The 21,493-nt window shown below is 50.5% G+C and overlaps 8 protein-coding genes across 8 annotated transcripts; 1 reads left to right on the top strand and 7 right to left on the bottom strand.

Annotated features, from left to right (window-relative positions):
• Window positions 1-931: 931 nt before the first annotated feature.
• Window positions 932-1,311, bottom strand: FPRO_11214 (uncharacterized protein; the record flags this gene model as incomplete). The annotated part of the gene is made up of 3 exons (XM_031232263.1): window positions 932-1,147; window positions 1,201-1,218; window positions 1,267-1,311. The coding sequence occupies 3 exons, from the start codon at window positions 1,309-1,311 to the stop codon at window positions 932-934; spliced, it is 279 nt and encodes a 92-aa protein (XP_031082217.1).
• A 411-nt stretch (window positions 1,312-1,722) lies between these two features.
• On the bottom strand, window positions 1,723-2,235 carry FPRO_11213 (uncharacterized protein; the record flags this gene model as incomplete). The annotated part of the gene is made up of 1 exon (XM_031232262.1): window positions 1,723-2,235. One exon carries the CDS (start codon window positions 2,233-2,235, stop codon window positions 1,723-1,725), a length of 513 nt encoding a protein of 170 aa, XP_031082216.1.
• Window positions 2,236-2,845: 610 nt separating this feature from the next.
• Window positions 2,846-4,410, bottom strand: FPRO_11212 (uncharacterized protein; the record flags this gene model as incomplete). Its single annotated transcript, XM_031232259.1, has 3 exons — window positions 2,846-3,141; window positions 3,222-3,929; window positions 3,981-4,410. 3 exons carry the CDS (start codon window positions 4,408-4,410, stop codon window positions 2,846-2,848), a joined length of 1,434 nt encoding a protein of 477 aa, XP_031082215.1.
• A 1,000-nt stretch (window positions 4,411-5,410) lies between these two features.
• On the bottom strand, window positions 5,411-9,966 carry FPRO_11211 (putative apsB protein; the record flags this gene model as incomplete). Its single annotated transcript, XM_031232258.1, has 2 exons — window positions 5,411-6,544; window positions 6,595-9,966. The coding sequence occupies 2 exons, from the start codon at window positions 9,964-9,966 to the stop codon at window positions 5,411-5,413; spliced, it is 4,506 nt and encodes a 1,501-aa protein (XP_031082214.1).
• A 745-nt stretch (window positions 9,967-10,711) lies between these two features.
• On the bottom strand, window positions 10,712-11,059 carry FPRO_11210 (uncharacterized protein; the record flags this gene model as incomplete). The annotated part of the gene is made up of 3 exons (XM_031232257.1): window positions 10,712-10,742; window positions 10,797-10,896; window positions 10,954-11,059. 3 exons carry the CDS (start codon window positions 11,057-11,059, stop codon window positions 10,712-10,714), a joined length of 237 nt encoding a protein of 78 aa, XP_031082213.1.
• Window positions 11,060-13,033: 1,974 nt separating this feature from the next.
• Window positions 13,034-13,757, bottom strand: FPRO_11209 (uncharacterized protein; the record flags this gene model as incomplete). Its single annotated transcript, XM_031232256.1, has 3 exons — window positions 13,034-13,131; window positions 13,185-13,459; window positions 13,516-13,757. The coding sequence occupies 3 exons, from the start codon at window positions 13,755-13,757 to the stop codon at window positions 13,034-13,036; spliced, it is 615 nt and encodes a 204-aa protein (XP_031082212.1).
• A 952-nt stretch (window positions 13,758-14,709) lies between these two features.
• FPRO_11208 (putative arginase) lies at window positions 14,710-15,733 on the bottom strand (the record flags this gene model as incomplete). Its single annotated transcript, XM_031232255.1, has 2 exons — window positions 14,710-15,019; window positions 15,066-15,733. 2 exons carry the CDS (start codon window positions 15,731-15,733, stop codon window positions 14,710-14,712), a joined length of 978 nt encoding a protein of 325 aa, XP_031082211.1.
• Window positions 15,734-19,393: 3,660 nt separating this feature from the next.
• On the top strand, window positions 19,394-21,413 carry FPRO_11207 (uncharacterized protein; the record flags this gene model as incomplete). Its single annotated transcript, XM_031232254.1, has 3 exons — window positions 19,394-19,597; window positions 19,645-20,242; window positions 20,290-21,413. The coding sequence occupies 3 exons, from the start codon at window positions 19,394-19,396 to the stop codon at window positions 21,411-21,413; spliced, it is 1,926 nt and encodes a 641-aa protein (XP_031082210.1).
• Between the last annotated feature and the right edge of the window lie 80 nt (window positions 21,414-21,493).

Below are 21,493 nucleotides of genomic sequence, written 5' to 3'. Positions count from 1 at the left end.
CGGCGATCTTTGACGACTGGTTGGTGATTTGGTGCTGTGCGCCCGTTGGCGACGGCTGAAAGCTTACTTTGGTGGTGATGCTTGGCGCGGCTATTTCCAGAGTTTTTGGTAAGACGATGACCACGCGTGAGATGACAGAAGCTCACGGTCAGCGACAAACGCTTGGGCTATAAAACTGGCTTTTGTTGCTGGTTTGGAATGCATTTGCTCTCAAACATCAGTCACCATGTGGAAGACATCATCGAAAGACACCAGCATCGACATCGTTCCTCTTCTCAACGACACTACGAGTACACATACCCAGCACTCTACACCAAGACTTGGTCGATTAAGGCGACACAAGGTGAACTTGGAGAAATGGGGACAGTTGTCGGCGTTAATTGGGAAGGATATGAACATGGTGGCGTGTAGTCTGCCGTGTAATCCGTAAGGTGGGCATGGCCTTTGCAATGGTAGACGATCCAGCAATGAAGGAAAGACATGGAGCGGTAATCAGTATAATTGGCAGCCCGTAGGCGCGGTATTGTACAGTAAAGTGGTCGTTCATGTTTCCAAACTATCTCGCTAACGGCGTAGACAGATAAAGGTCTATCGGTAAGAAAATCGGAGTCTTTTGCGACGTGTCGGGCCAGATCGTCGTGCTGAGGCAAATGGCTTGGAGGGAGGATCAAGTAGAGGTGTCTGCTCGGATCGACCGAGCGACTTAGTCGTCCTCAACAAATACTATTCATCTCCTCATGACCATTTCAAGATCCTGCGGCGTGCGTATGGTTGTAGCATTCGAGGTCCGTATCGTAGGGACAAGTCGGCAGGTAATCGCCTGTTCCATTCCCCCATCTAATCCTTCAATCCAACTCTTATACCTCCCACCATCGCATCCAATCGTTATTCATCACAGCCAGGGTATCATAAAATCATCAATCCATCTCTTTCACTTCCTCGTTATATCCGTCGGCTTCCCCCGAAACTGATTCTTGATCTCATCCAGAAAATGCTTCGCAAACTCCGAGTTCTTCCCAGCTGTATTCGGATCCGCGGTCGCTTCGCCAGGTGCCAAAGGCTCGTGCGGATTTCGTCCGTGTTGCTTCTCGTGGATTGTCTTGTGGATGCGGGTTACGGCGCGGTGGAAACCTGGTTGTCGTAGGATCTAAGTCGTGATTGTTAGTGAAGAAAAGTAGAGGGTGAGGCCGGGAGGCGTACGGATGCGACGATGTGATCCTGAGATTTGTTAGTGATTGGGGATCAGGGCAGGGAGGGCAGACGGACTTCGAAGGATTGGATTGCGCGGAGGAGCCACCAGTGTGCAGCCATTTTGGCGAGGACGACGGGTACTTGAAGATGCTGAATTCAAGATGGAGATGGAGATGTTGGAGTGGCGGCATTAGTGCGGCGGGAAATGGAGGGGCGAGCAAGGATGACAAATGGATCTGATCTTGTGTGACAGCTTGGCTTCAGTTTCAGCTATTCCGTACAGCTACCCTGAACCTACCATGAACCAATCAAGTATGCATCAACACAAAAGCTTGAGGGCGTCAAAGAACTTGGAATAATTGATCAAAATTATCTCAAGCTTAATACAAACTTTTTCTAATAAGTCAGTTGTATAAGTGTTTAGTCTTGGTTACTTCTAACAGACACCTCATCACTCTCATTCGTGCAGCCTCAGTCAACGTCAAATCACTTTTATTAATCCCAATCCATCAGCTCAACTAGTGTTCAGGCTTAGAAGTACTGGTTCATGAAAGCACCGATATAGTCCTGCTTCCCCAACTCAACACCCTCCTTTCTCAAAATCGCATACGCAGTCGTCAAATGGAAGAAAACATTAGGAATTCCATATCCCTGCACATAATCCCTAACCTTCATATCCGCACTCTTGCCCGGTCCAAGTCCAATAGTCACAACCTCAGCACCACGCTTCTCAACAAGTTCACGGTCAGCCTTCTCAACGACCTCGAGAACCTGCGCGATACGAGCCTGGTATTGCTCAAATGTAGTGCACTCGTCGCGAGACAGGGTAAGCGGCTCTGTGCCGGTTGTGCGCGCGACAATCTTCTGCGCTGTGTCGGTGGTGAAGAAGACCTGGAAGCTGAGGTCCAGCATGTCAGGGGCCAGTTTGGCGGTGGGGAATGAGGCGGCGTTGGCGTGGGATTCGGCCTTTTTGAGGATCGAGGACAAGGAGTTGAGGGCTTCCTTGGTGTGGAGGATGGCGGCGTCGTAGAGTGTGTAGCTCATGATGGGCAGTGAAACCTTGATGGTAGTAATGAAGAGTTAAGGTAGAGTGAATTGGGTATAGTAGTGTATTGCGTGATGAAGCTTGTCTGTCCGAACAATCCGAGAGGCGATGTCTACGGGGTATATATATCTCTTCCTCTTCCCGTTTCAAGAGACCTCAACCTTTCTCCACCGTCTTCACCGCTTGCCTTGCTTTACTAATGGGACCTTTCCAGTTCCCCCCCTCAGATCGACCCGTTTGAAGACTCTAGATGCTTCCTCGATTAGTAATGGATCCATTGAGGACCATTGAGGGCCATTGCGGAGACTGGCAGTAACGCTAAACGTCTCCGGATCATCGCTGTCCGACATCCGTGCGGGTTAAGGGCCACGGGTAGTTTCGTTGGACGTGCGTTGAACAAGTGTTCTAAACGGTCGAATATCGCACGGTTCATGAAACATCGGCTTACAAACCAGAGTTGATTACAAACTGCCTGACCAGAGTGAGACACGGAGAACCAAAGAAACGACCGGCAAATACGGCTGCAGAAAGAACCGGTGTGAAAAATAAATGACAGGTAACCGGAGAAATGACCGTGACGGACGAAATCACCATGATTGAGGCCACCGCTTAAAACCCAAGGATCCGATTCGCCTCCCTAACAACCTCATCCTCCCCCTCCGTCCTCAGCGCGCTCAGGCCCATCGCCCGACGAGCCGCGCCGTCCAGCATCTCCTCCGTGCCCCGCCCCACATGTCCGGACTCCCCCGCACCGCCTGGGAAATCCGGCCCCGGCGTGCCACGGAGGAAAGCCTCACGCTGTCGCACCATGTACTCTGCGTTCTGCGCCGTGATCGGACAGATGGGGATGTACATCACCGAAGAGTCTGCTGTGCCGGCGTGTACTTTGTCGACTGAGTGGATTGCTAAGTGCTGTTAGTGCTGATTTAATAGGCAGTGGTGTTGCGGTAGAGGAGGTTGTGATGGGTGACGGGAGGGGACTTACTGTCGCAGTGCCATGCTACGAAATCTCCAGGCCGTATCTCAGGAACGTGAACCATCGTCTTCTCAAGCTCCAAATGCGGATGCAACTCCCCCGTCAACTCCTGTCCCGTCCCCGGCGTCGCGCCCTGCAACTCACTATCAATATCCCTCATCAACTCCCAATTCCCCTCATCCAAGAACCCCTGCCCCAACCCCTCCCTCCTCGCCTGAAAAAACGGCCTCAGCAGCACATACGCCATAGAAAGCTTCACCAGCGGATTCACCAACAACGTCCCCTCTCCAGGCTTAGTATGGCTCATGCTCATCCACCCCTGCCACATTCTAAACATCGAGCAAGCACCCAGTCCATTGTACCGATTATTCACAGCGTCGACACGTCCGCTCGCGTCCCACGGATCGTAGGACTCCCAGTTTCCTTGGAGGATGGAATCGAAGACATGTCCTGCGCCGTAGCCTTCTGGCTCCCAGCGCTCGACGCTTCCGCCGTCGATGTGGGGACCGAGAGCGAAGCTGGCGTCGCCGGGTTGGCGGATGCGAAGGCGGTCGGCGTAGCTGAATGGCTGGGAGAGTGAGATTGAGGTTGGGGTGGTGGTGTGCCAGAGGGACATGAGGTTGTGTTGGACGGTGAGGAAGTTGGAGTGTGAGCGGGCTTTTAGTTGGGGTGGCGACCAGTATAATTCGTAGACTTGAGGATCGTGAGGTGGAAATGCTGTATTTGTTAGTCTAGGTCAATTGACGAGCGGAGTGTAGGGGTAGATACCTCGTGTAGATGGGTTCCTAGCAACATACTCCTCCACCTCAGCCTTATACGCCCTCGCCTCACCCTCCGGAACAACACCCCTCACCACAACAACGCCTCTCTTCTTAACCTCCTCCCTCAGCGCATCACTACTCCTCTCAAGATCCTTAAACTCAATCTGTGGTACAACACCCGGTCCCTCCTTAGCCACAATCTCATTCTCCCGCTTCAACTCACGAAGCAGCTTGTTCCACGACTGGACAATCTTATCTTCACGACCTTGCAGGAGTTTAAGTTTCAGCTGACGATATCGATCGGGTAAAGGCTCGCGCTTGACCCCGGACATCGAAGTAAATGCATCCGAGATGTCGCCTTCTTTTTTGGAGGCTAGCGATGTCATGCAGCGGCGGAGGACAGGGGGCGAGGGCTTGGCGAGCGATGCGCGCAGCATTTTGACGGTGCCAAAAGATACCAGAAATTGATGGGAATATTGTGCGAGATACGATGAGGGTGATGAGGAGATGGTGATAAGATAGAGGATGATACAGAGTGGTGACAAGATAATGGTGTTGGATCTTATATCGAACTGAGGAGAACGCGGTCCTACTCCATTCGGACATTCCGCATCATACCTCGAAAAGCAAGAAATTCTTCCCCAGCTTCGGGGAATAAGAACCTTGTTCAGTGTGGGGTTAACCTCAGAAGGTCTTTCTTGACCACGACATTCAACTGTCCTCAGCAAAGAAAGTATAAAGTGCCAGTGAATGAGACAATGCCACTGTTTAGAGACCCAAGTAAAGTACCCCAAACTCTCTCGAGCTGGCTTCAATCTACATAAGTATTCCTATTGCTTATATCGCGTCCCTAACTTCAAGACCCAAACAGCACGTCACTCACTTACTGCCCTCAAACCTCTGACATTAAATAGCTGCCAAGTAAACTGGTCTCGACTCAACGAGATATACTTACTTCAAGTTTACCAAAATCTTCATCACTTAGATAAGAGATCCTCAGCTTTCTTGTCTCTCTTCAGTGTCTTCCCCGTACTTCACAGCGCCAACCCCACAAGGGGAGGGAAGAAAACACAGGACCTCGACCCTAAGCGATAGAAATACTTAGGTAAATCTAGCCTAAACTTAGGGGACTCTTTGCTAAGTTTAGGATACCTTCTGATGAGTTTATTTTGACACCCTACAATAAGGTTCGCTGTTTTCTTGTCCCCCACTACCAGCACACCCCACTCTCCCAGTAAATACAATCACCATCACCACTTCAGCATTGCCAACATCAAAATAATCATAATACCCAAATATATTCCCCAACACCAACAAAAGAATACTCGTACTTGGTTTATACAAGCCATGCAGTCCAGTTATACACAATCAACACCTAGCTCCCACCTATGCTAATAATTAACCGCCCTTGCACCCATCAACTCCACGCTTTTCTTTTTAATCCAGGTCCCCTAGAGCCCTCTTCATCCTCTCCTTCAAATCCCTATTCTCCATCTCCAGCCCTCCCAGCCTCTGCCTCGCAGCATGTCTATCCTGGTTCCGGCCCTCCCGCTCCATCTTGAGCTTATACTCCATGTCGCGCAGTCTAAACAACCACCTGTTATCGTTCGCGGCGCCGTTGTTCTCCTCGCTCAGTGCAGCCATGTCGCGGAGTCCTAAACCACCCGCTGACGAGCCTGGTAGTGCGGTGGTGGTATGTGCGCGCGTAATGGTTGAGCGAGATTTAGAACGGCTTGTGCGTTGGTCGTTGGGTCCACGAGGGACGGAGGGTGATGGTGAGTGAGGAACTAATTCGGTGCTAGAGTATGATGCTCGGGCGCGCACGTCATTTGCGGTGCGGAGCGTGGCGTTTTCGACTTTGAGCTGGCGATATGCTTCTTCCAGGCGGGAGTACCTTGCGTCGTGGCTGAGGGATCCTGAAGCGACCGAGTTTCTAACCATGGTTTCGAGACGGTCCAGTTTCTTGGTGCGCACTTCAAGGTTGGACTCGAGGGTTTGATACTCCCTGTGTAGGTCGCGCTCGACGGATTTGATGCGCACTTCGAAGGAGCCGATCATGTTCTCGATGGCTTTGACGGCGGCCATCAGGTTCTTGGTGAAGCTGGGGAGGCGGTTGGCAATGACTTCGATTGAAGGGAGGACTTGACGGTCGATGAGGGAGTTGCCGTGGACCCATTCCCTTCCGCACAATTTACTGAGCTTGTGCCAAAGCTGCAGCAGTAACTCATTGCGCTCTTGTAGCTGATCGCGCATCGACTGCTCAAGCTGTGCAATCCTCCTGCGATCTTGGCTCTTATTGGTCTCGAGCTCAGCGATGCGGACATCTTGACTGCTTGCAGTACGAGTAAGGTGCTGATGCGACTTCTGGAATGTGTCGTACTGCGATTTTGTGTTGCGGTGAGCAATACGCTCCTTGTCGAGTAACTCAGCAAGTTTGCGACTCTCGAGGGCATGAGACTCGAGTAGCGAATCGCGCATCTTGATGATACGATCCTTCTCCACAAGAGCCGCCTTGCTGGCGTCCAGATCGCGGATCGTATTTTCAAGCTCCCGCTGCAACTTGGCGATAGACTAAGACCGTTAGCGTAGATCCCCCACAAATACGAGACGAGACAACTCACCTTGAGCAGCGAAGAGCGGGTACCGTTGAGGTCACCGAGAGCTTCACGAAGATTATTCTCAAGCTCCATCAACCTCTCTTTCCACTCTGTCGCCTCAACCTCTCTCGACGTCAAGTTCTTACGCAGACGACGAGCCTCATCCTTGGCCGCTGACGCTTCCCGGTTGAGCTCGTTGACAAATTGCTGAACCTCCTCCTTCTCCTGGTCCGCCACGATCTCGCGCTGGTGTCGCTCTTGTTGGAGACGGTTCTCCAATTCCTTGACTCGTTCCTTTTCTTCGCGTATGCTCTGTTCGGCATTCGCCATTGCAGCTTCGAGGTCGCCGATGCGTATCTTGTCGGTCTCTTGCTCTTCTCGAAGGAATGCAATCTCTCCCTGTGACGACTCTTGCTGTACTGAAAGTCGCTGGTTCTTGTCGTTCGCTTCCATGAGCTTCTGCTCCAGCTCTTCAAGCTCCTTGTTCGACGAGTCCAATTCCTGCTCGAGCTGTTGGATGCGTCGCAATTTGTTCTCCTGGTCGTCTTCAAGTCGTATCAAGGCTTCGCTCATCTTGCGCATCTCTTCCTGCAAGGCGTCAAAGTTTTCTGAGCGGTCCTGTAGATCTGCTTGTACTCGTTGCATCTCTTCAGCTTGTTGATCGGCCTCTGACTCCAACGCATCAATCTCCTCTTGGGCCTCCTTCCGCAGCGCTTCAAATTCGCTCTCCATCTCGTTCTGCTCACGGAGAGCTTCGTCGCGTTCGGATTGTAAAGCAACAAGGTCGTTCATCGCATTGTTGAGGTCCTCCTGCAGAGTCATCGCTGCTTCTTCAGCCTGTCGCTTGTCGCCAATAGCAGCCTCAAAGTCCTCCATGCAAATCTCAAGCTCGCGCTGCAACTCTTGATTCTGCAGCTTGACCTCACTGAGCTTGTCGCGCATCTCGTTCATCTTGTTCTCTAGTTCTTCACGGTCGGCTTCCTCCTCAATCTGCGTCCGTGTCTTCATGCTACCCCGCGATTGGGGTCTCTCCATACCACCAACCTGTGAAGCCGATCGCTCGAGGAGACTGTCAATTGTTGAAGGGGCAGGCCGACCTCGTCGCTGAGCCATCTTGAGATCCTCAATCTCCTGGTAGAGGCGCTCCTTTTCGCGGTTCCTCGAAGTCAGCATGGATGTCTGCGCACCGACCTCGCGTCTCAATTCGGCATTCTCATGACGCAGCTGCTCACTCTCGCGACGTAGCTCATCAACGAGTGTGGTCGCAGCACTGAAATTGCCATTTGAGCTCTCCATATCGCCTGAAAGGCCAGAGATAGGTCGACCTGGTGATACATTGCCGTCGCGATGTTTCTTTGTAATGTTGTAAATGTTTGTCGTGTGGTGTAAGCCTCCCCCGCTAGTCAGGCTAGACATGTCCTGCTTTAGCTTGAACACCTCCTCCCGTAGTCTCTTATTCTCGTCATCGGCTTGTTCTCTGCGCGCAGTCTCTTGCTCCAGAAGATCCTTCCACACGTCGGCCTCTTCTTCTCGCTCCATGTTTCCGCTATTTCGCTCACCAAGAGATCTGACGATATCCGCAAACTTGCGTCGCTCATTCTCCTTGGTTAAACTTTCGGACCGTAGGCGCTCAATCTCAGTGGCATACTCCTCAACCCGCTCCCGCAAAAAGATGAGCTCTTCTTCTCGCTCTTCATCTCCCATTCGGGCCGTTTGATCTGTCGATGATGCACCACTGTGCGCTGTGCTTGGTCGCTCTCCCTCGTCTCGGACTTGCTTCTCCAATTCTTTGACCCGCCTCCGCAAAACCTTGTTGTCACGTTGGAGTACCGCAAGACCAGTCTTAAGGTCAACATTCTCCGAGATCATTTCCTTGATACCCTCTTCTGACAGCTTGTCAAGGCGATCGCTCAAGAACATAACTTTGAGCTTGAGATCGAAGTTTTCCTTTGACAGCCTCTCAATCGTACTGCTCTGTTCTTTGAGCGTCAAGTTCTTGCCCGATCGGGCGGTATTGACGGAACCCATGGCGATTGAGGATTGTTTCCGGGGTGTTTCGAGTCCACCCTTGTACTTGTACTCCTTGGCTAAAGATTCGGGTACCTGGACGTTTCTAACATGCCGCGCGATGACCGTATCTGTAGGTGCTGTAGTGAACCCTTCCTTAGAGGGCTTCGGTGTCTCTAGCAAATCCTGTCGCTGCCGTTCGGGACTATCGACTTCGTGAAGCGGTTCGAGTTGCGGCAAAGAAGTATCAGTGTAATCCTCAGCGCCAAATGCTGATCCAACACTACCCATGCTCCCTATGCTGATGGATCGTAGCATCGGGTTGCTGGGATTTCGTAGCATTCCAATAGCGGGGACTGCACCGCCAGACTGTAAAGCGTAATCGGTACCAAGACCAACGGTCATGTCGCTGCCTTCGTGAGACTCGGGGTTCGTAGCAAATGAGGATGTTGATGATCGCTGGCTACCAAAGCGACTGCGCAGATATTTTGGTCGTCGGCTTCGAAGTGATTGACCAGGGGTGCTGCCGGCATCGACTTTTTCGGACAAAGAATGGGTTCTCGATAAAGGGGCCTCGTTATCGCCAGCGCTAGATACTTGTGAGCTCTCCTGTTCCGTGTCGTCCTTTTCGCTCTCGTCGTAGCTTGTGTTGCGATTGCCAGGCTGACTCGCCATGCTAACAGCGCGCGAAATAGTTCTTCGTGTTGCAGCTGCAGTCGGTGACGAAAAGTTCTCAAAGCCGGAAGTATTCGTGCTCGCGACAGTTACATCGTGATCCTCTTCTTCTTCTTGATGTCGCTGCAGAGGCTGGGGAGCAGGCGCAGGTTTTTTTGTCGGGGAGTCGAATTGGTACGTGTCGTCGACGCCGCCCTCCAGGTTCGTGGATGCAGTTGGAATGGGCGACAAGGCGGGCAAGAAGCTAGACTCCACGTCTCTCAGGTGGCGTCTAACGTCCTCCTCGGTCAAGGAATCGTCATGTCCCCGTGTGACATCTACGGAAATAGGGTCGAAGTAGCTGGTTTCAGGGGCAGAGTGACCAGGCAAATGCAGCATCGAGTCTTCGTGGCTTGTGGGGGGGTTGCTGATGGTCTGGGGAATTGCCCCGGTCTGAGATTTTGCGTGCGTATCATCAACGGTTATCGCAATGTCGTGTGGAGATGTCGCCGTGGTTGGGTTTGTTGGCTGGGCTTGCGACGTGTCGGCGGCTGTATCGTCAGTCATCTCTGATGTCTCAGTGGCCTCGGTGTGGTCCAGATCATCGCTGCCGATGTGTGAGACGCGATGGGCCGTCTGTGGACGCGACCCGTCTCTGGTGCCGCTTGGACTCGGGCTTGGGCTGGGAGCCTGAGCCTTTGGGCTCTGACTGTTTTCTCGCTCATCGTTGGCCATGATGCATTGCGGCGACCGCTATGCGAGGCAGCTGTGGTGTGCTGTGCTGGTGGATTTTGATTGATGCAGATGCGAATGTGGATGGAGATTGTCGGGTATTGAATGGGGATGCTGAATGTTTTGTCTTTCTAGGCATCGCCCGCCATAAGCTCTCACTAAAGAGAAAACCTGACTGCGCTAAAGTCTATCCCTTCAGGGCGCCGTTCAAGGTGTATCTGTTCAGCCAATCATAGTCTGTATCGTCCCCCCTGAGCTGGTTGTTTAGCGGCGGTTGGAGGGGAAATAGCGGGGCTCATCCATGTGGTCGAATTGAAGCTTGGCTTGTTGCTTGGGACAACCTGCCAGCGCTTTATGCATTGGAGTCTTGAATTCAATGACAGCGATACTCGAATTCACAGCAAAGCTCTCGTCATGGATGCAAAGATACGAGGTGATTTACGCTTTTGCTTCAGCCTGAGACAGTAAATTTGCTTTTGATCGTTAGATCGCAGGTTGAAACAAGGGTTTGAGTTGGAGAAGAGAACTAAATTCCTAAGCGAGTAAGCAATTCGTATCGAAGTGAAACAATCCTTCACATTCGTTTATTTTATGGATTGATGATTCGCAGGAGTTTGATCTACGATGCCCCGTGGCAGTGATTCACGTCAACCTTGATGTCACTGTAGACCCATGAAATTGAAGTAATTATGTCATATTTATTCATGCTCACTATTTGAGCTTTCATCATTAAACATTATCCCTCTCTCTAGTTAGAGTACTTGGGGTCGACCTTGTTGCTGGAGTACTGTCAGCCACAGTTCAAGCCACGACGAATGACAAACGCCACTTACCCAGTCTGCTTCTCATACTGGCTGCGGGCAAAGTCGGTGGCCTTCTCCTGGTTGTCGCGGGAGATGTTGAAGCCGCCCTTCTTGTTGAGGAACTCAACACCTATGAATGTCAGTCAGTGATCTGTCAAGGTCCATGAGGTATTTGAGAGGTATTTACCCTTATCAACGTAGTCCTCCTGGTTGTTGGAGTCGGTCTTGGTGTCGGTCTTGGAGGCATCACCAGACTTGGAGGCACCAGACACAGCGTTCTTGATGAAATCCATTGTGAGTTGAGTGTGTTGATTTGGGTTGTAGATGTAAGTGAAGTAGTTTAGTGTGATAAAGAACTCAATCAAGCAGAGACATTCCGTCCTTCTTATACCTCTCAACCCGCAGCTAATAATAACGAACCATTTCCAACTTTGTTCAAGTCTCTTTTACAGAATGGAGAAATAAAACCGGCAGATCCATTAGATCTCACCAAAGTGCCAACATCTGCATGCCCCCCTCTTTCGTCATCTCCCACTTTGCAGGGGTCCAGCCTACGTCACTTCAGACCCTGAGTTACCAAGACCGGTTCCGAATCTCACGGCACGCATTGCCGATACTTATTCTAATTCCGGTATATGACTCTGGGTATTTCATCATGGATGTTTCAAAGACGGAAAGCTTCTTGGATGATTGTCGCGATGCTTTCCTGGTGAGGGGTAGGTAAGTGAACCTTGGTCGAGGCCTTGACGTGAAAGCTGAGCTAGTGACACCGCCGTGCAGAGGGAGCTGAAAAGATAACAGGAGGGCTAATGAGGATCGAGCAAAGCGTCGGGGGTCAAAGGGCCCAGAGCTTCTCTCAGTTAGCTTGAAGATTGAGGGAGCCAAGGGGAGACAAGAAATCTCCTTTATGCTAAGGGATGGAAATACTGAGGTAGTCTGAAGCGAAACCCCGCCGCTCTTGATGTGTCCCTGGCGGATCGCAGGGACATGGTCGATGAGCAGAACGTTCTGACTTGGCATAAGAACTGCCCATCTTTATTTACTGTGAAGCTTCGCAAACTTCATGTCTCTTAACATCTGACACATTAGGAAACCACCAACATCTCAAAGTGTCTCTTAGACTTCTCGGATTGCATGCTAAGGGCTCAAGGCTCGAATCCGGGATCTCAGTCGTGCAAGGAAATACAATTTGCGTTGTCAAAGCTTGCAATAACACTCTCATCTTGTGGTCCTAGATGGCGAGTTTTCACCCAAGACGCACGACCTCTTCGAATTCGCTATCATTGACCGGGTCTTTGGCAAAAACTTGATCAATACCCGGGTGAAGTATTCCTAAGGAAAGCAAACAAAGCAATCGGCAGTGCTCCTTGTAAGACGTCTTAAACTGGCTTCAGGGGCGATCTCGGCCCGCGTCCCACGCTGCATCTCGGAAGTGTACGTGTAAAAGCCTCTCCGGCTGCAGAAGGACTTTAATGGATCGAGAATAGCCTTAATAGTCGGTACTTATAAAAACTGATAAGCACGAAGCAGGTAGCATTACCAACAAAAGCAATAGTCGTTATTTTCTCCGTTCTATCGTACTCTGACATTGAAAGCGTGACACAAGCCGCATGACCTTCCCAAGTGTTCCTTGTTTAGAACCACTCGTAGGATATCGATGGCATTCAACGACCTTTACGTTGAAACGACGCCTTGTACTGGGGTAGTCTGCCACGAGGCACCTGGCCGCGGCAAGGCTGTCGATACATACGATGATTGATGTCGGTGCGAAACTTCCATGGTGTTCAGGGCTGCTTTCAGTGACAGTCCCTCCAGGGCGCCAGTGGCCTCAGCGTCGAAGACCTCTGATCAGGGTAAAGCAGCGACAGCTCAGGCTTGGCGCCAAAAACGGATGTGGAAGGCAAGATTTATCAGGGTTGACTATAGAGGTAAATTTAGTATATTTTAGTAGAGCTTTAGACCAGTTTATTCTGGCACCCTGATTTATCGTCAGAAGTATTATTTCTCCTTGTGGGAAGCCAACTTGTGATGATCCCTTCGAGGTCATTTGATGATATGCCTATGCAGTGCCAATTAATGTTCTCGTCTATACTATTCCAATAGAATGCCTGCGAATGCACCAATGTTCTGTTCCGTTCAATCCAACTCCATCCAATGCAAACAAATATATTGTAACAATCATGTAACTCCAGGCCTCATGCCATGCTTCGTAACTTCATCATTAATCCAATTATCCCCCAGAGTTCTGTATTTCCCTCGTTTGTCGGTTATGAGTTGACAAAGACTTGGTACGCCATGATCATAACCCAGACGAAGAAGACAGTACCAGTAAGAGCCATCGCAAAGACAAGCTGCCATGATTGACCTGCACAAGTTAGCAATGAAACTTGACCTCGAACGTGAGACATAAAGACGTACAGATGTTTCGTTGTTGGAGCCACGCCATCGTCGCCATGCTCGTACCCTTGGGATTCCTTCCAAAGACTTGAACATCGCATACGCTCTGAATAGATCCATCAGGTCCGAATAATTGTATCGCCACGACGACAAGTCCCACGAGCCAGAGTATGAAGAACATGAAACCGCCGACCATCACGATGGCGGGGAGGAGGCGTCGTTGGGCGATGAGCCAGAAGATACCGAGAATAAAAATAATGGAGAGAGAGCCGACGGTGATAAAGTAGGGAAAGTACCTGCAGATATTAACAAACCATCTCTCGATAGGTAGGTATTGCAATGGGGGACGTACCATGGAATTCCAAGCTCAAGTTGAGTCTGGATCTGTATGAATGTCGAGAACACTCCAATGATGCTCGTCGACGCGAGTAGGATAACAAAGATCCAGAAATTCAGTTGCCAAGGAGGCCAGTTGTATGTTCGAACATGTGTAGATGGCGGAGGCCCGTCGTAGGTCATTGATGATCTCGTGAAGCTCGTTCCCGTCCATCCTGTCGTGCCGGTCAAACCGGTGACCGTTGATTTGGCGACCATTTCGTCTGTATCAACCAAGAGTGAATAAGAAGCTCAATATGTCGTCGAGGTCGTCAAGATATAATATAAGTCGTCGAAAGCCCAAGAATCACGCGTCGCTGGTTGTTTCTTCCCGCAATGCCAAAAAAGACTGCCACGTCGCAGAGCAAGCCCCGCCGATCGGCGACCAGTTGATTCCCCGCGTCGCCTTGAAGGGAACCTCAATTCGATTCCCCTCGTGAAGATAGTTTGGATGCCTCAAAATCGAAGCTGCTGCGTTGATGCCTCACGCGCTTAAATCTCTCGTCGAAAGGGGATTTTCGGTGTTTTCTGCGCGTCCAGTTGGATCGGAGCTTTCAGGTGTGGAGATTGTGCTGCGTTGGCTGGGGATCTGACGTCGGGTTGATGTGCCAAGAGGTTCCAATTGAGGCCTCTTATCAGGTATTAATCACACGATAGCGATTATTGTCTTGGTGTTTTTCAATACTCAGGAGGAGAGATAGAAGAAAAGCAAAAGGAAGCAAAAAAGAACAGAAGTCAACAAGACATGGGATGGAAATGGTCCATCCAATTGAGGTCAAGTGTGAAATTACAACAAAGCGTTTTTTGGGTGAGGCTTCGGGTAGAGGGGGTTGGTTGGTGGCTGGGGATGCGACGCAGCAGGGGATGATGACGCTGCGATGGCTTCTGAATGGTTACACGTCAAAAGACAAGACCCGTTTTCCGGCCTTTGAGATGATTTCTTTACGATTGATCAGAAGATCGGAGAAATTGTTTGTTACGTTTCAGTACCGAACGTGCCGATGGTTTCGTCAAGTCCCGAGGAAAGAAAGACATTTTATTTCGAGAGTGATCTCGCAGCGCAGCCAGCGCTTGTATGTTATGTACCTAATGCATATGCACCGACCCAATTCCATTCATTCAACTCAAGGATATCATCAATCATCTCACAAACACCTCCCCTAATTTACATTTACAAAAGAGTCTCGCCAAGAGCACACCGCACCAGTGAGCATCCAGCGTGGATTGTGTTCTGCTCAGCTTGCTTACCATCTGCAAGCTGAGGGTTCACCTCGACGAGATCAATGGCGACAAGGTTTCCTGTCTCGTGTACGCTCTCGCAGATGAAATCTCCTTCGCGGAGAGTCAGACCGCCGCGGACGGGTGTGCCGGTGCTGGGTGCCCACATGGGGTCGAGGGCATCGACGTCAAAGGATAGATGGATGGGGGTGTCGTTTCCGATGTGAGCGAGGGCCATCTCGACAACGCGGCCGATACCATGTCTGTAAATGTCAGTAAAACTCATGAGCGTAGAAGTGAAAAACTTACCGATCGACGTCGTGCATGCTAAAAGCCTTGATGCCATGCTCACGGAGAATCTTCTTCTCGCCAATATCAACAGATCGAAGACCAATGTAAACCAGTTTCTTGACGCTCAAGCGCATGTCATCCTCGAGCCAGCCAAAGTACTCCTCGTTATCCTCCTTAGCAAGGCCAGTCAAGAAAGCAACAGGCATGCCGTGAATGTTTCCGCTGTCACTGCTCTCAGGAGTGTTGATGTCCGCATGCGCATCAACCCAGATAACAGCAATCTCACGGTTCAACCTCTCCCGCGTAGCCTTGGCAGTACCAGCAATAGTACCGATAGCAATGCTGTGATCACCACCGAGGGTAAGGGTCATACGGCCCTCGCGCGAGTGCTCGTATGTGTGCGATGCGATCTTGCGGGTGACGGCGGAGGCGTGACGGGGCTTCTTCATGCCGCGGTAGTCAGGGTCAGACTCGGGCACAAGGTCCTCGAACTGCTGGACGGTCTCATCGCCAAAGAGCTTGTAGCCGAGCTCGTCGCGGATCTCGGTGAGGAGGCCGGACTCGATGAGGGCGGCGGGACCGATGTCGACGCCGGCTTTGGGCTGGCCGCCGGAGAAACCGACGGCGACGATGCCGACTTCATCGGGCTTGGAGAGGAAGCGGCTGTTGACGAGACCGGTGTTCATGATGGGCGGAATGTGGGGGGTGACGTAGTGATAAGATAAGAGGAAGTGAAGTAAAGATAAGAAGTGAAGACAAGTTGGAGAAGAGATGAAAATGGGTTGGGTTGGGTAGAGTTTGAGAGAAGATTGAGCAGAAAGAGATGGGAAGAAGCCTCCATTTGTATTCGGAGGTCAATGACATTTTCTCATCCTCTCTCGGCCTCTCTGAACCCTCTCATGGCTGCAATCGGCCGGCGGCACAGACACACGTTTCTCCTCTGTACCTCTCCCCAAGACAATTGAATATGGATAAGGTAATAGCGTCGGTTTCGGGCGGGCGCGGGGGTTTCTCTTACACTCTCCAAAGGTTATCAACAGCCTGCCACTGGCACATGTCAAGGGTCATAAGACAGCCCTTTCGAGTCTAGACGAGATACTTGACAGATACAGATGCTGTGATTCTGTTGGTCCCGCTCATCTGGGTTTCTCTTACGCACATCTTCTCCAGTTTTTCCGCTCGCTATGTGTCCATTCAATTCCCGCCTGCTCCAAAATCCCCGATTCCCCAATTCGAACAGGTCTCCTCCACTTTGAGTCAAGTGCCGACGATATATATCCTATGTTTTTCGCCTTGTCCAATACCTCTACATCTTCTCATCAGACATTATATTTCACTCACATTGTCTCTGATGTCTTTTGCCGCCGGCCATGGACGTGGGATGCACCGCTTACAGCCGTAGATAGCCTCTATTGATCTTATGTAATGTTAGGTAATACCTCTGGCGCATGCCATGGTCGCGGTCGGCACTCTTTACCCCTAAGTTACTAGCTGTGTTTTCGACGGAGGAGTCGGCGCATAAGAGTCGCGGGTCTGCCTTCCCCTAAGTTACTAGCTGTCTCTGCAACTTTCCCCTAAGTTACTAGCTTTCTGGAGTTTGTGTCTTGTCTCTGTTTTTGCGTCCCACGCTCCAGCGCCCGCAAGACTTTGCTCATGGTTGGGGCTTGTTATCAAAGACCCAGAAATGGACCGACATGACCCGGCTGAGATGGAACTTTTTACGCAAGTACAACAAAGGTCGTAGACCGATTTTACGCCGACGACCAATGTTCGAGAGGACACGATGCTGTCAACGGTCACCGAGTGAGGCCGGTTTATTTCCTTGAGCTGGGGAAGCTCCAGAGCCGCACCTTTTACCCCACCACTAACAATTCTCACTGAAGCCGACGATGATCTCGACGCTTCGTGCTCGACAGACCGCAGCTCGCACATTCAGTAAAACCACGAAAATTCAGGCGAAGGGATTGCCCGGCCTTGGCGACACAGAAAAGATCCTCACATGACGGAACGCGGATCTCGAGACGGATACGGCAGGTCACAGAGGGATTTAATATTCTGGCAATTATTGGCGAAGTTGACAGATCACTCTGTTGGACAAATGAGCCGGATAAGCAGTTGGGGTAGGACAAAAGATCCGAGGTCATTCGCGATATTCTCCAGCCCAGGCGAACCAATGGACATGGTCACATCATGAACAGAGCAGTTGGTATGGAATGAAGTACTGACGTAGGCTGACTCAGTAGATCAGCTGACTATCCATATGGAAAATTCCATGACAGCTCGTATTCATGACATCGGGGTTTTTAGACTCTCGTTTGTTTCGGATGGGTTCTCCACTGGAAAAAGCTTAGCATCTCGGTACCCTGAGAGTATTGAAGATGGAGGAATGTATCGAATTGCTGGTTTTACGAGATGGAGTAGGGTTCACTGCCGGTATTCTTGTGCTATGAACCGGTAGCCCGTCTGAGGGTGAGTCGTGCCAAGCCGTCAGCTTCGAGGTTTGGTTCTATTTGTGATTCAGGCGCAAGATCCCGTAAATATGTCTCTGTTTGGCAGATCGGTGTTGCAAACAGTCACTTCAATGTTTGTCAACAAGATCAACTTGGTGTTGTTACAGTGAGATTGTGATAGCCAAACATGAAGCTGTGATCAACATTGACAAACAACGCTAGCAAATATCCTCCTGCAAAGGCACGCAAAACAAACAAACAGGCAAATTCGATACCCACTTGATCTCATCCAATATTCAATTCATCCCTGGATCTTTGGGATAGATCGCGTGCCCGGGAGCGGAGACTAGCAGCCACACCGTTCAGGGGCTCAATTCGAACCGCTGCATGCGCCGCCGGGAGGATGGGATAAGATCGATTCCATGCGGCTGAAATTAACAAACTATTTGGAGAAACATAAAAAGCTTGGCTATCGAAACGCCGTTGTGAGGCAGGCATTTAGTGCTGTGTACCTTGCAGCACGATAATCCGGTGGGACTTTGGATTGTGACTTGATTAATTGAAGCTAGAAGTGGACAGGCTCATTAATTACCTGTTTTTTTACGGTGAGGAATGATAATATTCATCGCCATGTTTATTATGTTTATTCTCCAAGTTGCAAGTTGATGACAGAATCCCTGTAGTTGTAATCAGAAACAGCTCTGACACGCGTCCCCTCATGGATCATGTCCCAATGAAACTGTGCAACTCGCATCAACCCGCCTTGTCCTCATCACAGGCGACGTTGCAAAAGAGGACACTGTCCTATCTGTCTCTCCCTTGAACATGTCTAACCGATACATACTCCAGCAATGAGATTGGCTGCTCTCTCTGAGACACCAAACACGTTTCCCGTCAGATCAATCACCTGTGCTATCAAAGCACCTGCTGTACAGAGAAACAGTGCCACCGTAGAATACAACCTGACGCGTGTAAAGCGTCTGATCGACCCCTGATTTATCCAAGTTTAATCCCAAGATGCAACAGATAATTGTGGATTTTTTCACCTTTTATAGCCTACAGCACCTGGCTCCCCTGTAGGCAAGAAAAAAATAAGAACCCCCCCGATGCAAAGACCCACAGAAACGTCCCCTACTCCAAAATCGCCCGCCCAAGCCCCTGAGCGTCTACTTGCATTCGCTAGCAGATTGCAGTGTAGGGGGAGGTATATACTGCCCGGCAGCTAAATTGGTTGATCCCACATTTTAGGTTGGGCTAGTCTGAAGCTGGAGCTGTTCCCTGCTTGCTATTTGAGATCGCACGCAAATTGATTGCTTGCAAGCTCCTTTCAATTCTAACTAAACTCCTCCCTCATTCCATTCCAGCGATTCATGTTCCTTTTTCTTCATTCTCCTTAAACCTCTCTCTCTTGTCTCTTCCACGACTAGAAAGAAAAAAAAAAGCCTCACTTCGACTCGCCGTGGATATCTTCTTCTTTCTTCGAGAAACCCCCTTTTATTTGACAATCCTTGTCTGTCCAGTCTCTTCCTACTGTGCAACCTTTAAACCCACCCTCCCCACGTTTGAACACACTGCAGATATACCCAAAACGAACGACTTTGGCATCTTCCGTTCCCAAACGGCCATACTCACAGATCGATTAATCATGTGTTGAAAAGAGCGACTGCTTTTTATCATCTTCGACGTTTTCTTCCTTTTTCTTCGTCGCTAGTCTCACAAAAAACGTCACCGTCTTCCTGCCCCGCGATCGACATCTTCTTTCCACTGCCGCATTCGTCATCCCTTTCGCTCTCTCGAAAAAAACCCTGCGCATTTCGATTTCTGTCGCTGGCGTCAGATTTCTGCGCCGTAATCGGCTACGATAATTTCCTGTCGGGTAGCTCGAATACCGACGACATGCCCAAGATGCTTGCGCCTGGGTTCAGGACACGGCGCAGCTCCTCCTTCATTCGATTCGGTGCCCTCACTGCCCTCGTTCTCTTTGCGTTTTGGTCCTTTAGCAGTCGCTCTCCGGCGCCGTCTCTGCTGCCGATACATAAATCACAACCTGCTGCTGCCGATGGCGCTGATTCTTTTCCTGTGAAAGCAGCGGAGCAACATGTATGTTTCTAGCCTGCGAGCTTGGTGACACGTGCTAACTTGGGAAGTTCTCAAACAAACCCGTGCAGGGCGCTCATCCGATTGACAAGCTCATCAACGATGGAGGAAAACGATACAAAGATATCCTCTCCAGAGAATCGCATACCCTCGAAGAAGCAGCCCAAGCGTACCGTAAACGTCGTGGTCGTCATCCCCCGCCAGGTTTCGACAAATGGTGGGATTTCGCCAAGCAGAACAACGCCATCGTGGTGGAGGAGTTCTGGGATCAGGTTTATCATGATATTGACCCGTTTTGGGGCGTTCCTCAACCCATCATCCGAAAAGAGGCGTACAGCTTTGAGATGTCGATCCACATTCGCAACGGTAAAGCTAATTCAACGAGTGATTGGTTCTGGACGCTCATTTGGCTTGATATGATTCGTTCTATTGAACATATGGTTCCTGATCTAGATATGCCGTTGAATGCAATGGATGAGCCCCGTCTTGTGGTGCCGTGGGAGGATATTGATGGGTACATGACCAAAGGCGCTGCGTCGCGAAGTCTATGGCCTGCGAAGGAGGTTGTCTCGGAGTTTCAGAAGCTCCCTACTGCTGGGCGACATGATAGGGACGTCAGAATTCCTTTCAAGCGATGGGAAAAGACCAGTACGTTAATCAGAGACTTTCATGTTGACGTTTGCTAACAGCCACAGGCCCATACTGGCCAATTGCCCGTCGAGGATGTCCCCCAGACAGTCCAGCCCGCCAAGCACCTCTAAAAGAGTCCTTCAACCATCCCCCCGAAATCGACATCTCCAACGCCGAGAAGCACTCTTTCGCAGGCTACGTCTCCAACTTTACACTATCGAGCGAAATCTGCCACCAACCCGACCTTCAAGGCCTAAACGGTCTTCTGATCAATCCCATCTCAGTGTCTTCCACAAAAGTCCTGTTTCCTATGTTTGGCGGCTCGAAACTCGCTATCAATAATGAGATTCTGCTCCCGCCGCCGATTTACTGGAAAGGAGAGGATCGCTTCACAGGCGGTGAGGATAATGATGTGGAGTGGCAGAATAAGGGAAACACCGTGGTCTGGCGTGGTGTCGCGACTGGCGGCAAGAATAAGCCTGAGAATTGGCGCGGTTTTCACCGTCATCGATTTGTCTCGATGCTAAACCAGACAAAGGTCTCGGCTGTTGAGCACGGTAAGGAGAAACCTGAGAATTTCGTCCTTCCGTCGGAGCAGTATCATCTACACGCCCAAGCTGATGGCCGGCTTGGGGAGTGGGTCGGCGAGTGGTCTGAAGTAGGCTTCGTCGATCTCATGTGCTCGCCCTCTGAAGAAGACGGACGATGCTGGTACACGGATCATTACTTCGCCAAGGTTGACGGTATGGACATGCACGAACAGTTCGACTACAAATACGTTCCCGATATCGACGGAAACTCTTTTTCAGGTCGTTACCTCGGCTTCCTCAACTCAACATCCCTCCCCATAAAAGCAACCCTCTTCAGAGAATGGCACGACAGTCGTCTCGTGCCGTGGGTGCACTTTGTCCCCATGGACAACAGATTCCAGGACTTTTACGGCATAATGGAGTATTTCAGGGGGTATGGAGAAACAAGTGGCCACGATAAGGCTGCACAGCGAATTGCACTCGAGGGAAAGGAGTGGGCGAATAAGGTACTCAGAAAAGAGGACATGCAGATTTATGTGCTGCGGTTGCTGTTAGAGTATGGGCGGGTCATCGCGGATGATAGGGATAAGATGGGGTGGGTTGATGATGCGCTCAAGGATCCGTCTATTGAGAAGACGTGGAGCAAGCTGAAGATATGATATATCATTGTGTGGAGTTGGCCTTGATTTGGTAGGCGATGGCGTTTTGGCGTGGTTTAATTTTTTTTATGTTTTATCTG

The sequence above is a fragment of the Fusarium proliferatum genome, assembly GCF_900067095.1.
Source record: "Fusarium proliferatum ET1 genome assembly, contig: FPRO_scaffold005, whole genome shotgun sequence".
Taxonomy (NCBI): domain Eukaryota; kingdom Fungi; phylum Ascomycota; class Sordariomycetes; order Hypocreales; family Nectriaceae; genus Fusarium; species Fusarium proliferatum.
The sequence above is the reverse complement of the archived record's forward strand: the minus strand, read 5'-3'. Positions and strand labels throughout refer to the sequence as shown.